Source organism: Sus scrofa, chromosome 7 (genome assembly GCF_054392235.1).
Source record: "Sus scrofa isolate SSC_HxYL_T2T_F1_AM1 chromosome 7, Sscrofa_HxYL_maternal_Yorkshire_Landrace_v2.0, whole genome shotgun sequence".
Lineage (NCBI taxonomy): Eukaryota > Metazoa > Chordata > Mammalia > Artiodactyla > Suidae > Sus > Sus scrofa.
In genome coordinates this window covers 111,664,263-111,680,186 of record NC_139389.1, presented here as the reverse complement: position 1 = coordinate 111,680,186, position 15,924 = coordinate 111,664,263, and the positions used below count along the sequence as shown (strand labels likewise).

Below are 15,924 nucleotides of genomic sequence, written 5' to 3'. Positions count from 1 at the left end.
AGGCATTTATTTCTTATCCATACTTCTTGTTTGTCTTAAACTGGTAGGGCCTCAACCATATTGTTCTCACTTAGGGTCCCAGGCTGACTGAACTTCCATTATATTGAATGTCACTGGCCCATGTGCCTGGAAAAGCAACATGGTAAAGGAATTGTGTAGTGACTCTTAAAGGGTCCTTAAGTATATGTCCTTTTATATGTGTATGGGAATTGCTGAGTCAAAGATATGTGTATCTTTTAATAGAAGAGTTCTGCCAAACAGCCCTCCAAAAAAAAAAAAGGTACTGACTAATACTTTTTTTTTTTTCTTTTCTTTCTTTTCCTGTCTTTTTAGGACCACAACCTTGGCATGTGGAGTTTCCCAGGCTAGGGGTCCAATCAGAGCTATAGCCACGACTATGCCACAACTCAGAATCTGAGCCATGTCTGTGACCTACACCACAGCTTATGGCAACGCCGGATCCTTAACCCACTGGTCGAGGCCAGGGACTGAACCTGCGTCCTCATGGATTTGTTAACTGCTGAGCCATGATGGAAGCTCCTGATACTTTTTTAAAGGATTTTCATAGTTTTTAAAAATTAAAAGTTTTTCATTTTTCGAAGGTTTATCAGAATGTAGTTGGTTTACAATACTACGATAATTTTTGCGGTACAACAAAGTGATTCAGTTCCACATTAACACACATCCATTCTTTTTCAGATTCTTGTCCCATAAGATTATCACCTGACTGTTATTCTTATCTATAGTGTATGAGCGTGTCTTGGCCAACACTAGTTATGGCCAGTTTTTAAATATCTCTGTTGTAAGTGATGTTTTAACTTTGTTTTAACTTCCATTTTCCTAGTAGTGAGTTTGAGCTGCTTTTCATCTAGATCATATTCTCTTTACTCCCTATAAATGGTGTTTCCTTTTGTATTTATCAGTAAGTTTATTATCACTTGTAAGTATCTGATTTGCTCTTGAGTTTCCTGCACTTTTATGCTATTGAAATATAGGTACACCGGGAATATAATTAAAGATGTTATAAACATGGGTTCCTACAATTATCTTGGATTTGCACGAAATACTGGAGCATGTCAAGAGGCAGCTGCCAAAGTCCTGGAGGAGTATGGTGTTGGAGTGTGCAGCACTCGGCAGGAAATTGGTAAGGGTAGGCTCTGTTTGGCCAGCTGATGTTCTTACCTTTTTTACTCAGGAAGGAATAATACTGATAGAGATCTAGAATATTAAGCATCCAAATACATACTTTGCCTTATAGTTTAGATCATGTAGTAAATGCTTTATTTTTCTGAAGTGATGGATAATTTTAATGCTTTCAATGCTTTTTGACATATATTTAATTTTTCCATTGTTATACAAACAGAATATCTTTAGAAAAGTTCCATTAAGTATTTGTTCATTTATAACTTTAGAGTTGACTTTATTGGCTTGTGCACTTGATAATTGTTAAGAGTACTACCTACTAGTACTGAACCCAATCCATGAGGACTCAGGTTGGATCCCTGGCCTTGCTCAGCAGATTGAGGATCTGGTGTTGTGTAGGCCGGTAGCTACAGCTCTGATTCAACTCCTAGCCTGGGAACTTGCATATGCTGCAGGTGTAGCTCTTAAAAAAAAAAAAAAAAAAAGACCATTACTGCCCATGGGCATATGAGGGTTAATCTCTGTCCATCTTGGTAAATTGGGACTAATAGCAATCCCTACCTTACAGCACTGTTTCAAGAGTTAAATAAGCTCATTGTAAAATTATAAACAGTAAATGTTAACTCTTTTGTTATTATTACAAGCCTATAAAATGTAAAAGTGAACAGATTTATACAAAGAGATTTAATTTATTTAAGTTCAAAGGAAGATTGCAGTTTTTCCTATGTTGGTCCAGAGAACTGATAATTGTAGAAGTTATAAGACAATTTTTATTGCTGTGAATCACCCAAACCTTATTGGATTAAAACAGCAGTTCATTATTATTTCTCATGGGTGTAGAGAATGGCAGGTGCAGCTGGCTCGTTCTCACTCAGGGTCCCCAGCAATGTGGCTAAGGGAGCATTGTGCAGTGACAGCACAGAATAATCGTATACTACATCCTTATGGCACTTTCTGTTTTATAAATCGCTTGAACATTTTATCCTTTTTGGTTTTCACAACAGTGTCACGAGGTAGATGGAACAAATATTATTCTTGGTATTTAACAGATAAGAAACCGAGGCCCAGAGAAATTAAGTAACTTGCTTAAGCTCTAAGGACACAAAACATCAAAGTTCAGCAGTCTTCCTTCTCAGCATTTTTTCTCTCTGCATGTAGACAGGGTCAGTGTTGTTTGGTCCTTAGGGTTTTGAGTACTGATATAAAAATCACAATGCAAACTGAAGGGGGGTGTTTTTTAACTTACCTTTTGCTGCATAACAAGTCATTCCAAAATTTAGTGGCTTAAAACAGAAACATTTATTTGCTTGTGATTCTGTAGTTTGGGGAGGGTTTGACATTTATCTCAACTCCCTGTGGGGTTGGGTGGGACTTTATGACTGAAGATAGATTATCTAAGATGGTGCCACTTACACATCTGGCATCTCAGCTGGGTGGTGAGCCCTGCCCCTTCCCTACACAGTCTCATCCTCCAGAGCCCTTCCCTGCCCACATTGTCTCGCTGTATAAAAAGCTAGTTAGATTGTTTCACATGGCAGCTGACTTCAAAGGTGTAAAAAGCAGATGCTGCCAGGCCACTTAGGGCCTGAACTTGGAACTGGCAGGTGTGAACAGGAGTGGAAGAAATTGTTGGCAACCCTCTTTCTAGAAGTTCCACCACAGGTGTTACATATGATTTTATTCAACTATTATGTTCTTTATGAGCCATTACTCTTTATAGTACTAATTCCTCCATAGACCTTAGTCTGAAAAGGTTATAATACATCGACTATGATTTCTTTTTATAAAGCAATGAGTAATTCTTAAATTTGGGGTTTGGTGATATTGGCTTCACTAATTTTTTCCCATAGGAAACCTGGACAAGCATGAAGAACTAGAGAAGCTTGTGGCAAGTTTCTTGGGAGTAGAAGCTGCTATGGCATATGGCATGGGGTTTGCAACAAATTCAATGAACATTCCTGCTCTTGTTAGCAAAGTAAGGTTTTGACATTTATGAAAACTCCCTCTTATATATCTTCTTTTGTTTTGTAAAGCATTCAGGCAAGCCAGAAGCTATTATAAACTTTAAACATAGTTTACCCAAAGATACTTCTGTCACAAGATTTTGGATAAATGTGTCCCTTAGAAACTTGTATCAGTGGAAGCTTTCTTTTTAAGAACTCATCATATTTTCTTCTTCCATTAGATGACTCTTGCCTTCTTCATTTCATACGCTTTTGAAGGGATTCTCATAAATAAAATCTCATAAAAGACTAAAATTATGGAAGAAAGGATGTTTAGTTTGGAAATTATCAGGTATTTCTTTCCAGTAGAAAAATATGGAAATATATAGGTCCCTAATACTTGTTCTTACTGTAATGCACACTGTTCAGAGGTATATGAACAAATTATGTGTCTAAGGGTATAGTATAGGTAATAACATAGATTAAAAATCATAATATGAATTAATAAGTTAAAAATAATATAAGATATATGTATGGATGTATTTTGTTTTCTCTCAGTAGAGTTTATGAGAGGACAGTAGAAGAGATAAGAGATAAATGTAAATTACATTTTAGCAAATTGGCGCTGTCAGCTTGAAAGGTCCCTTAGGACTCTGCACATCTCATTTTAGCTTTGATATCTACACATGGTATATTGAAAAATCAGTGATTTCATGAGCAGAAGACCTGAGATTTTTTTAGTTGGTTTTACTGTATGACTAGGAGCATGTCACTACCTTTCTCACTTCCTTTGTAAAATGAGGTACTAGGGCTAGGTTAACTCTAAAGTCTTTTGCAGTTACAAAAGTGTGTAGTTCCTCAGGGAATAGAAAGGACAAATAGAAAACAAAAAGCAAGAGGAGAGATTGAAACAATGATACTGATATTGATATCATGTTAAATATAATTGGTTATGTATCAATTAGAAGACAGGGGTTGTCGGGTTAAGTAAAATTAAGTAGGCTTCACCAGAAACCTGCTTAGAATATAAAGACATAGACAGGTTAAAAAGTAAAAAGATGGGGCAAGTTAGAGCATGCAAAAAATAATCAAATGTTGAAGTAACTACATTAAAATAAAGGTTTCAGAGCACATTGACAGCTTTGCCATTGTTTAAGCTTCCTTTAATAAGATATAATTATTAATGATATGAGTATTTGGTAGTTTGTGTAACTAAACTTTTCCTCCCCAGTTTCTTACCTTCCTGTGCTTGTGGTGTTGCAGGGTTGCCTAATTCTGAGTGATGAACTAAACCATGCGTCACTGGTTCTGGGAGCCAGACTCTCAGGAGCAACCATTCGAATCTTCAAACACAACAGTGAGTTTGTTGTGGAATTCACTGCTGGCCTTAGTGTTTTACTATTCTTTGTGTTAGTGGCAATGGTAACATTAGTTAAATTAATAATAGACAATATCAATGAAGCTGAAGTAGCAACATTTAAAATGTTGTCCAGGAGTTCCTGTCATGGCGCAGTACAAATGAATCTGACCAGGAACCATAAGGTTGCATGTTTGATTCCTGGCCTCACTCAGTGGGTTAAGGATTTGGCGTTGGCCCTGAGCTGTGGTGTAGGTTCCAGACACGGCTCAGATCTGGCATTGCTGTGGATGGCGTTGCTGTGGATGGAGTAGGTGTAGGCAGACAGCTGTAGCTTCAATTAGACCCCTAGCCTGGGAACTTCCATGTGCCGTGGGTGTAGCCCTCAAAAAAAAAAAAAGTAAAATGTTACCCAGTCTGCATCTGGGACCTATAACACAGCTCCTGGCAATGCTGGATCCTTAACCCACTGAGCAAGGCCAGGGGTCGAACCCGCGTCCTCATGGATAATAGTTGAGTTCATTATCGCGGAACCACAACGGGACCTCCATCCAGTTCAATAGTCTCCATCCAACATTCTCAGTCCAGTTCAACATTCTCCATCCTGTCTTTTAAAAGTTATTATCTTCCTCACTGTAATAAAAATAAAGAGGGAAACCTTTTGGTACTTAACATTTTGGTAAAATAGTCTTCTTTTTTGACTTTGAATTTTTTCATCTTCCTTTGTTTACAAGTCACTTGTTCAGTATGCATTTACTCAATGCCTATAGTGTGCCTTGCTTTAACAGTGGGGGTATTGAGGTGAATAAAGCAGGTTCCCTGATCCCAGGGATTTCTGATTGGTTGCTGAAGAGGCTGTAGACAAACCAGTAGTTAGAGTACAACAGATAGATACTAAAATACAGATATGAACAGGTGCCGTAAAAGCACAAAGAAAGGTGGCGCTAAACCAAAACTTTCTCCCTAAGTGGAAATGCCTTTGTGGATTAAAATAATCACTTATAATGAAAATGCATAACTTTCCAATAACATGTAGAGAGGAACGATTATCACATTGTTTAATATGATCTTTTATCAAAATGTGTACATGTACAAATAATAGTCTACAAAAAGCAAATCCCAATATAAGCTCTTCGCTTCTAGATGGAAGGTTTATGGATGGTAATGATTTTCTTCCTTCCTTTTGTCTTTATCTTGTCTGAAATGTTTTACAGTGAAAACGATATATACAGTATTTTGTTTTATGTCAATGGGGTTTATTAAACACAGTGGGAACTTTGGCAGTACATGTGACTGTTCCCCTCCCAAATGGCAGGGTGGCAGGCAGTGTCTGGAGGTGCCCTCATTCAGTCCATCCTTCGGTTTAAACATCAGGGTTGTTTCTAAATTTTTCTGCTAGAAACAGTACTGCATACATTTAGATTTTTGCTCATTGGTCTAATACCTTAGGATAAGTTCCCAGCAGTCTTCAAATGGTAAAATGGTATAAATTTTTTATGCTTTTCCAAATTCCTTCCAAGCATAGTCCAAATTTTTACTGAACAACTCAACTCAAAAACAGTGACTGTTTGTACTTACAGGCCAGCATAGCCCATTATGCATCATTTTAAACCTTTTCTAATGTAATAAGTCCAATGTCATATTGATTAATTATTTAATTAACTTTAGTTGAAGTATAGTTGATTTACAATGTTGTGTTAATTTTTTTTTATTAGGTTGAGCAACTTTTTGTCTTTGTGTTTCTTTGAAAATTGACCATTATCAAGCTGTTTCTCTTTTTACTGATCATAAGAGCCCTTTATGTTGATTATGCTTTCTTTTATGTTGCAGTATTTTTTTATTTTTAACTTTGTTTTTAGTGTCTTGCTGTGCAGACTTATTAAAATGTTTATGTTGTCACACTTACTGTCTTAGGACTTTTGTTTGGATTTTGTGTAATGGCTTTTCCCGTTCTAAGATCCTAAGGTTATTTCTTATCTTTTCTTCTGGTAGTTCTGTGGTATATTTTTTAATCTAAATCTTTAATTTACATGGAATTTGGGGGGCATGCTATGAATGAGATGCTGAATTTTTTTTCCTAAGTAGATAATACGGTCAAGCATTCCATAGGTAATTCCTTTCATCTGAAATTTTGAATCAATATTTATGTTTCTCTTCCTTTTTGTATATAAACAGAGGAAACTAAAACAATGAGTCCTTTTTTGTTTGTCTCCTGCCGATTGTCACACGTTGCCCTCTGCAGCAGGACTGACAGCTTCACAGTGGACTTGTTCCTTTGTGGGAGCACCTCCTATCTCTGGGTTAGATAGCAGAGAGATTGTTTTGTTATGAATAACTGAGGGTGAAAACACAGTCACAACTTTTGGCCATCGAATTTTTGTTTGTGGTATATGTATTTATTACTTACTTCTCTTTTCTACCAAGGTCCTTTTATGAAAAGAACAGATCATGTAACTTTGTAACCCCTTCCTTCAGTAATGAGCAGTAAAGAATATGATAGGGTGCTTCCCACCCCTGATAAATACACTTCAGGCTTAATGTTACATAGATTTGGGGGTGGGTTCTTAAGGGCATTATTTCAGGACAGATAGTTTAAGAATGAAGTCTGCAGTGGTGGTAACAGTGGTCTTCAAAGCAATTGTCTTTAGTGGGAAAATTATGCTCCTCATTAATGGTAGTACCCACCAAATGTTTCCTAGGCCTCTTAACTACTATAAGGACCGACAGAGCCATAAGAACTCGGTTGTGGACAGTTCAAGTCAAACATGAAACAGTCTCACCTGATTGCTAAGCTTGCTTAATACGTAGATTCATGCACCCCCAGGGTGGTGTATTTTTAACCCACTATCCAGATACAGCTGTCTAACAGACTTTTATTGAATACATCCTTGGTGAAAGGAAGTGGAGTGTGCATCTTGAAGCTTTTCCCCCATATTTGCTTTTTAGGAGGTGTGTGCATCTGTAGTAGTTTATTCACACTTTCTTGCTCAGCCTTCTTGGTGCATTTACTTCTGAATGACTCATTAGGATTAAAGACACACTTGATTCTATAAATACAAAAAAAGCTAATTGAACGGCAAGGTACTTCACATGGAACATTGGTCATTTCATAAACATGCTAACCAACTGAATTGGCCGTGCTACACTAATTTAGTAGTTTCTGTGGTTTTGAACATTTGTTACATTTTAGATGAGATTTTAATTCAACCTAGTAGTAGCTTACCCATTTTGCCCTCTTTCTGCCCAGTTCTAATTATGTGAATATCATTTGCTATCTGAGACACACTTCCTGAATAAGAAAAGTATATTTCCATTTCTGAAATAAAGTTAGGAAAGAGGAGGGTACTTTGTGCTGAAATTCTCTTTTGCTTGCTATAGATATGCAAAGCCTAGAGAAGCTGTTGAAGGATGCCATTGTTTATGGTCAGCCTCGGACACGAAGGCCCTGGAAGAAAATTCTAATCCTTGTGGAGGGAATATATAGGTAATCCTGCATTATTATTATTGTTGTTGTTGTTGTTGTTGTTGTTGTTATTATTATTATTTTCACTGCACCCTCGGCATGTGAAAGTTCCTGGGCTGGGGATCGAACCTGCGCCCACAGTAGCAACTCCAACCACTGCCATGATGCCAGATCCGTAATACATGGAGCCACCAGGGAACTCCAGGTTTATTATTCTTAGGTCTGATTTGCCCCCTGAAGTCAGAAGTTTTAAGCTGAAGGGAATACTCATCTAGATCCCTCCGGAAACTAAGGAGACAGGGTTTCTGACTTGTTAAAATACCTGACTCTTCTTCATTCTCTCCATCATGCTATATGGTCTCCAAATCCCTCTTCTATTTGGGTCCTTTATTTTTCCACTGCTTGTAGAGGAGGTTTATACAGAGGGGCAAGAATTGAAATATGTTTTTTAATATGTCAGAACAAATTACATGCTGTTTAATTTTAAGAAGTATTTTATTTTGCTCCTCTGTTTGCAGCCCTTGCTTGTATTCTCTTACTTCCTAGTTCACACGCAATGTAATGCAAAGTCTAATGTTCCCTGTACTTAAAAGCTTTAGAAGCTCTGCTGTGACCTCTATCCCTCTGTCGTGAATTGAGGTCACTTGTGTTCTGGTGTTTGTTTTAAAAGATCCAGTCTCCTTTCCTCTAGACATCTGCCTAGCCATGGCATCCATCTATCTTTGTCAGTTTAAAACCCCAGGAAGAGTTGTCAGACCATTTTTTTGTTTTGTTTTGTTTTGTTTTGGTCTTTTTGCCTTTTCCAGGGCCGCTCCCTCAGCATATGGAGGTTCCCAGGCTAGGGGTCTAATCGGAGCTGTAGCCTCCAGCCTACGCCAGAGCCACAGCAACTCGGAACCTGAGCCGCCGCGTCTGCGACCTACACCACAGCTCACGGCAACGCTGGATCTTTTACCCACTGAGTGAGGCCAGGAGTCGAACCCACAACCTCATGGTTCCTAGACAGATTTGTTAACCACTGCACCACGACAGGAACTCCTGTCAGACCATTTTAAAAAAGCAATAAACTTAAAAAATTAATAAAAATAAAGTGGCCAAATCCTAATTTTGAGAGTTTAAGACGTCTCAGTGTATTTTTAACCCTGTTTTCCCAGCATGGAGGGATCTATTGTTCGCCTTCCTGAAGTGATTGCCCTTAAGAAGAAATACAAGGCATACTTGTATCTAGATGAAGCTCACAGCATTGGGGCTCTGGGCCCCACAGGTCGAGGTGTGGTGGACTACTTCGGCCTGGATCCTGAGGACGTGGACATTATGATGGGAACATTTACAAAGAGCTTTGGTGCTTCTGGAGGATACATTGGAGGCAAGAAGGTAAATGGGCCCCGAGAATGGAAAGTTAAGGTTTGTAAAGATACTGGCTACTAGATTTAGATTTGGTTACTCATGTTTAGCAAATCGAGTCTTGAACTTGAATGTGGAGATCCTAAATTGTGGCTTAGGCTCATGGTGCCAGCAGGCTTCACACTTCAGCTGCCTGGTGAGTGACTGATAAGCTAAAGGCTGATTCTGTTCATTGTTTGTTGTTTTCTTATTGGAGCTTCTTTCTAAACTGCATGCTGGACTGAGTACAGAATACCCTCTTGTATGACAGAGCACACAGCGGTGCTGCCTGTTCGCCAGTCTTCTACTGGGTTTGAGTTGTGCTCACTGTTTCAAAAGTAGTGTGGCTGTCATGGGAGCCAGTGGGGATAGAAGACCCATTTCTTTTCCTGTCCTTGCACTCAAATGCATCTTGGGTGAGCATTAAGACAGGAAGAAAAAAAGATTACTTTGCTAGCTCTGGTGTACTACAAAACATTGTTCTTTTCCAGTTTGAAAATTACATAATGAACTTTGAAGCATTTGAGAATCAATGTGACGTGGTGGAAATGGTTGAGCCATGGAGGCAGAGCTCTAGGTTTGAGTATTTCCTTAACTTTATGAGACTTGGGCAAAGTGTGTAACCTTTCGGTTTCCTTATCAGTAAACCAGAGGTACATATGCCTAGCTTGTAAGATTATAGTAAGGGTTTAAAAAATAATGTATGTCCATGCTACAACATCAAATGAAAGTATTGTATTAAACAAAAGAAGTCTGTTTCAAACATCACATATTGTAGTATTTATTTTACATTGTATACCCAGAATAGCAAATCAGAAACAGGAGGTAGGTTGGTGGTTGCTGGGGGCTGAGGAGATGAGGGAAGTGGAAGGTGAGACTGCTCATGGGGGTGGGGTTTCTTTTTGAGGTAATGAAAGTGTTCTAAGATTGGATAGTGATGAAAGTTGCACAGCTGTGAATATTCTGAATTACACACTCTAAGAAAGTGAATACTATGGTAGGGGAATTGTATATCAATAAAGCCTTTATTTTTAAAAATTCTCTGTAGAATTAAGAAAAAAACCAGTGTATGTCAAGTATGTGTACATGGTTGGTGCTCATCAATGTTGTTAAATTCCTTTTTAAAATTTGACATAGGGAGTCTTAAATCATGGACTTTCTCTTAATAATTGATTACCTTTGAGAGAAACCCTATTATCAGTGGTTTTAGTCAAGTTTGATAGATTTTTACGTCAAATTTTTATTAATGGGGCCAGGCTCAGTTGGGAGAATTGCTTGCTTTTTGGTAAAATTTGTTGCTAAGCCAAAGGATAGAAAAATAATACTCTGGGAGGTCATTGAGGTACAGTATATTTGTTTTTTGGGGGAAAGTTGCACAATTTCTAGTAATTTTGAAATGATACACTTTTCTAGGTGCATTGTGTGCTCCTGTGTTCAGGTTCTGGCACATAAGCTTCTTGTATTGCACATTTTTATTTAGAGACTTAATGGAGTTTAAAAGTATCAGAGAATAGGGATATATAGCTGATTGTTTTGAAATTTTTGTGACTGACAGGTTTTTTTAATTCAGTGAGAAGGCTTAGTGTTCTCATGGAAGACTCAGTGAATTTCTATTTAATTTCTGCCACATTTATATCATTTCATAAATCTCTGTATGTCTGGAGGATATTTAATATCTTTAAAGTTGATATTAGAGGGAGTTCCCGTCGTGGCACAGAGGAAACAAATCTGACTAGGAATCATGAGGTTGTGGGTTCGATCCCTGGCCTCACTCAGTGGGTTAAGGATCCGGCGTTGCTGTGAGCTATGGTGTAGGTCACAGACTCTGTTCAGATCTAGTGTGGCTGGCAGCTGTAGCTCTGTAGCTCTCTACATGCTGCGGGTGCGGCCCTAGAAAGACAAAAGACCAAAAAAATAAATAAAGTTGATTTTAGAGAGCTGTCTTTCTCTTATTGAGGAATGTAAGATTTTGCTTTTCAGGCTTAGGGTAAGATGCAGATGATATTTTCTGTAGTACCTAGAAGTAAGTCATTTTATCTAAAAAGCAATCCAAAAGCGTTCATGTTTAATTCAGCATTGTAGATCTGTTTATAACATGAAATATGTTCTCCAAACTTAAAACTAGTTTTTTGTCCTTCCGTGTTGTGGTGTGTTTAAAACTAGTTTTTTGTCCTTCCATGTTGTGGTGTGTTTAAAACTAGTCTTTTTTTGTCTCCATGTTGTGGTATATTTAAAAAACAAAACAAAGCCTGAGGCCATTAGCGTGTGTCTGACCCATTTGTTGCTTATAGTGTGCTTTGACCATGCTGGCCGACCTCGTGTCTCAGATTGATGTCCCTATTCTAGTGCTGCTGGAGGGACAAGACTTCTTTCATCTGCGAGGAAGGCAGTGACATTGACGGTGAGTTCACACGTTGCCTCTAATGACTTGCTTCTGTGAACTCCCCAGGAGCTGATTGACTATCTGCGGACACATTCTCACAGTGCCGTGTACGCCACGTCGCTGTCGCCACCTGTCGTGGAGCAGATCATCACCTCTATGAAGTGCATCATGGGGCAGGATGGCACCACCCTTGGTAAGTCTTTTCTTGGAAAGTTTCCCGGGCTCAGTAAGTACTTAGCAACCAAAAGTGTTCTTTCTTGAGCTCTTTTCCTAAAATGAGGAGTCAGGTATACTAGTGGGCCGAGCTGGCAGGTGTGGAGGTCTTGGTTTCTATGGACACTTTTTGGCATGTTTGTAACGAAACGAGAACTAGCCTAGCGCACTTCCTGTTAAATTTTGTTTATAGATGATGAGGCTTTAATCTCACTATCCTACCTATCCTCCTAAGTCTTAGGCGATAAGTCTTGAGGATACTTCTTGAATTGCATCATTTTATGCGAAGACATATTTCACTGTGTAGCAGTGTTTCATTCTCATAGCATTTGAAAGCTGCTTTTCCTTGAATTGTCCTTGATTTAATGCCTTTTAAAAGAGTTTCTGATTTAACACTTAATGTGGTAGATAATGAAGGTCATCCTGAATCTGTTCTTTTGTTTTAAAATTGTAGTTGATTTACAATGTTGAGCCAATAGTTACTGCTGTACAGCAAAGTGACCCAGTCATAGATATATATCCATTCCCTTTCGTATATTATCTTCCGTCATGGTCTATCCCAAGAGACTGGACACAGTTCCCTCTGCTATATAGTATGACCTCATTGCTTATCCATTCTTTTTTTTTTTTTTATTTTTTTTTGTCTTTTTGCTATTTCTTGGGCCGCTCCCTCGGCATATGGAGGTTCCCAGGCTAGGGGTCGAATTGGAACTGTAGCCACTGGCCTACGCCAGAGCCACAGCAACGCAGGATCCGAGCCGAGTCTGCGACCTACACCACAGCTCACGGCAACGCCGGATCGTTAACCCACTGAGCAAGGGCAGGGACCGAACCGCAACCTCATGGTTCGTAGTCGGATTCGTTAACCACTGCGCCATGATGGGAACTCCCTGCTTATCCATTCTAAATGTAATAGTTTGCATCTCCTAACCCCAAACTCCCAGACCATCCCACCCCCTCCCCTCTCCTCTGTGGCAACCACAAGTCTCTTCTCTATGTCTGTGAGTCTTTCTGTTTTCTACAAAACAGTAGGTTCATTTGTGCCATATTTTAGATTCCACATATAAGTGATATCATATGGTATTTGTGTTTCTCTTTCTGACTCACTTCAGTTAGTATAAGAATCTCTAGTCGCATCCATGTTGCTGCAAATGGCATTATTTTGTGTTTTTTTTAATGACTGAGTACTATTCCATTGTATGTATGTACCGTGTCTTCTTAATCCATTAGTCTGTTGATGGACATTTAGATTGCTTCCATGTCTTGGCTATTGTGAATGGTGCTGCTATGAACATATGGGTGCATGTATCTTTTTGAATTTTGGTTTTGTCTGGCTATATGTCCAGGAGTGGGATTGCTGGATCATATGGTAGTTCCATATTCAAATTTTTGAGGAACCTCTAAACTATTTTCTATGGTGGTATACCAATTTACATTCCCATCAGCAGTGTAGGAGGGTTCCCTTTTCTCCACACTGTCTCCAGCATTTGTTATTTGTAGACTTATTGATTGCCATTCTGACCAATGTGAGATGGTACCTCACTGTAGTTTTGATTTGCATTTATTTAGTAATTAGTGATGTTGAACATTTTTTCATGTGCCTACTGGCCATCATATGTCTTCTTTGGAAAATTGTCTATTTAGGTTTTCTGCTTGCTTTTTTATTGCATTGTTAGTTTTTTGTTGTTGAATTATATGAGTTGTTTGTATATTTTGGAGAGTGAACCCCTTATCGGTCGCATCATTTGCAACTATTTTCTCCCATTACATAGTTGGGGTTTTTTTTGGGGTTTTTTTTGGTTTTTTGGTGTTTCTGTCTTTTTAGGGCTGGACCTGCAGCATATGGAGGTTCCCAGGCTAGGGGTCTAATAGGAGCTGTAGCCGCCAGCCATAGCCACAGCCACAGCCACACCAGATCCGAGCTGCATCTGCAAGTTACACCACAGCTCACGGCAACGCCGGATCCTTGACCCACAGAGTGAGGCCAGGGATCGAACCTGCAACCTCATTGTTCCTAGTTGGATTTGTTTCTGCTGCACCACAACGGGAACTCCAGTTTCGTTTTGTTTTGTTTTTATGTTTTCCTTTTCCTGTAAGTTTGGTTAAGTCGTATTTGTTTCTTTTTGTTTTAATTTTTATTGCCTTAGGAGACTACCCTAAGAAAACATTTGTATGGTTGATGTCAGAGAATGTTTTGCCTATGTTCTCTTCTAGGAGTTTTATGGTGGTGTGCCTTATGTTTAAGTCTTTAAGGCATTTTGAGTTTATTTTTGTGCATGGTGTGAGGGTGTGTTCTCGTTTCATGCTGTCCAGTTTTCCCAGCACCATTTGCTAAAGAGATTTTTTTCTCATTTTCATTCTTGCCTCCTTTGTTGAGGATTAACTGACTTTAGGTGTCTGGGTATTCGGTCTTTAGTGAGATTTGTAGTCCAAACTAGATGCCCTAAACTTAAACATACTCAAGTGAATGATAAAGAATGATGTTTGCTTTCTGTTATTTGACTTTTATTTAATATCACTAGAGGGCAATGTTGACTATGGAAAAGTTGTAATAAAAGGGGCGTAGTTAAGTCCCCCCCTCCTTTGAAGTATCTTCATTGTGAGTTTAAGACTTACATCTTACCTGTTGCTTTTTTAATGCTTCTAAAATCAGTTTTACTCTGGTAAATGATTTCATGCTATCAACCTTGAGTTCTCCACCACGCTTTAGTTATATTTTGTGGTAAGATTGATCAGGTTTGCAATGAAAAATAAGAAAGAAGTAGTATGTCTGATTTTCATTGATTTCAGCTTGTCTTCTTTCTTTTGGTCTTTTTCAGGGCCGCACTTGCGGCATATGGAGGTTCCCAGGCTAGGGGTTCAATCAGAGCTGTGGCTGCCAGCCTATGCCAAAGCCACAGCAATGCAGGATCCAAGCCGCGTCTGCGACCTACACCACAGCTCATGGCAATGCTGGCTCCTTGACCCACGGAGCAAGGCCAGGGATTGAACCTGTGTCCTCATGGATGCTAGTTGGGTTCATTAACCACTGAGCCACGACGGGAGCTCCAGCCTGTTTTCTTAAATCATAATTTTACTTTAAAATTTTTTCTGATCTGTAGTATACACATCCTTATCTCGTGGAAGTGTTGACCATTTTCAGTTTCATAAATCAATTATTTGGGGAAGAAAATAATTCATTAATATCGTGAACACAGCATGTAGTCTTGTGAGAAGTTCCCTGTTAACAGTAGCTATGTTATCTTCTTTCTTATAAAGTGTTTCTGGAAATAATGTGCTTTGACCTGAGTATACATATATGCTCATATATGTATACGTATGTATATATATGCTCAAGTATGTACGTGCTCAGATATGTATTTGCATGTATGTAGCTAGCACTTACCCAGTTATTTGACATAGGTGCATCAGCCTTGTTATTTAGCAGACAGATACAGGTGACTGAGGAGTCCCTGCTGTGGATCAGTGGCATCTTTGAAACTTTCGGGACCCAGATTTGATCCCTGGCCCCGCATAATGGGTTAAGGATCCAGTGTTGCTACAGCTATAGTGTAGGTTGCAACTGTGGCTCAGATCTGATCCCTGGCCCAAGAATTCCATATGCTGTAGAGTGACCAAACAACAACAACAACTACAAAAAGATTTAGGTGGCTAGAAAACAAATGGTAACAACTATCAGAGTGACCTTGGATAATTTCTTTGCCCGATGCCGGAGCATGGATCCCTGTGATGCCTGACCTCTGGGTAAATGACTTAACTGTGATAAATAATGAAATCTAGGCTCTACTGGTAAAGAGAAAATGAAATACGGTAATTAGATATGGGCTTTGGGATAGCACTCACTTTCCAGTTTATCTGCTGCCTCTGTAGCCACCCTCTAAGCTTAGTGACATGAAACAACAGCCGTCTTATTGTGCTCACAGATCCTGCGGGTCAGGAATTTGGTCAAGGCACAGCAGGGATGGCTTGTCCTTGCTTCACAGTGTCTGGGGCTTGAGCTTGGAAGACCCAGGCAGCGGGGGAAGACTCTGATGGCTGG

At 39.0% G+C, this 15,924-nt stretch overlaps 1 protein-coding gene across 2 annotated transcripts in view; it reads left to right on the top strand.

Moving 5' to 3' along the window:
- The window catches only part of SPTLC2 (serine palmitoyltransferase long chain base subunit 2), a 95,087-nt gene that overhangs the window by 40,638 nt on the left and 38,525 nt on the right, over window positions 1-15,924 (top strand). For both annotated transcript variants that reach the window (XR_014811226.1, XM_021099554.2), the window contains exons 4-9: window positions 996-1,144; window positions 2,994-3,118; window positions 4,350-4,443; window positions 7,822-7,927; window positions 9,061-9,280; window positions 11,739-11,865. Coding sequence is in view for 1 of the 2 variants with exons in the window: in XM_021099554.2 (XP_020955213.1) it covers window positions 996-1,144; window positions 2,994-3,118; window positions 4,350-4,443; window positions 7,822-7,927; window positions 9,061-9,280; window positions 11,739-11,865 (821 nt within the window). In the remaining variant the exon portion in view is untranslated. The remainder of the gene's footprint in view (window positions 1-995; window positions 1,145-2,993; window positions 3,119-4,349; window positions 4,444-7,821; window positions 7,928-9,060; window positions 9,281-11,738; window positions 11,866-15,924) is intronic.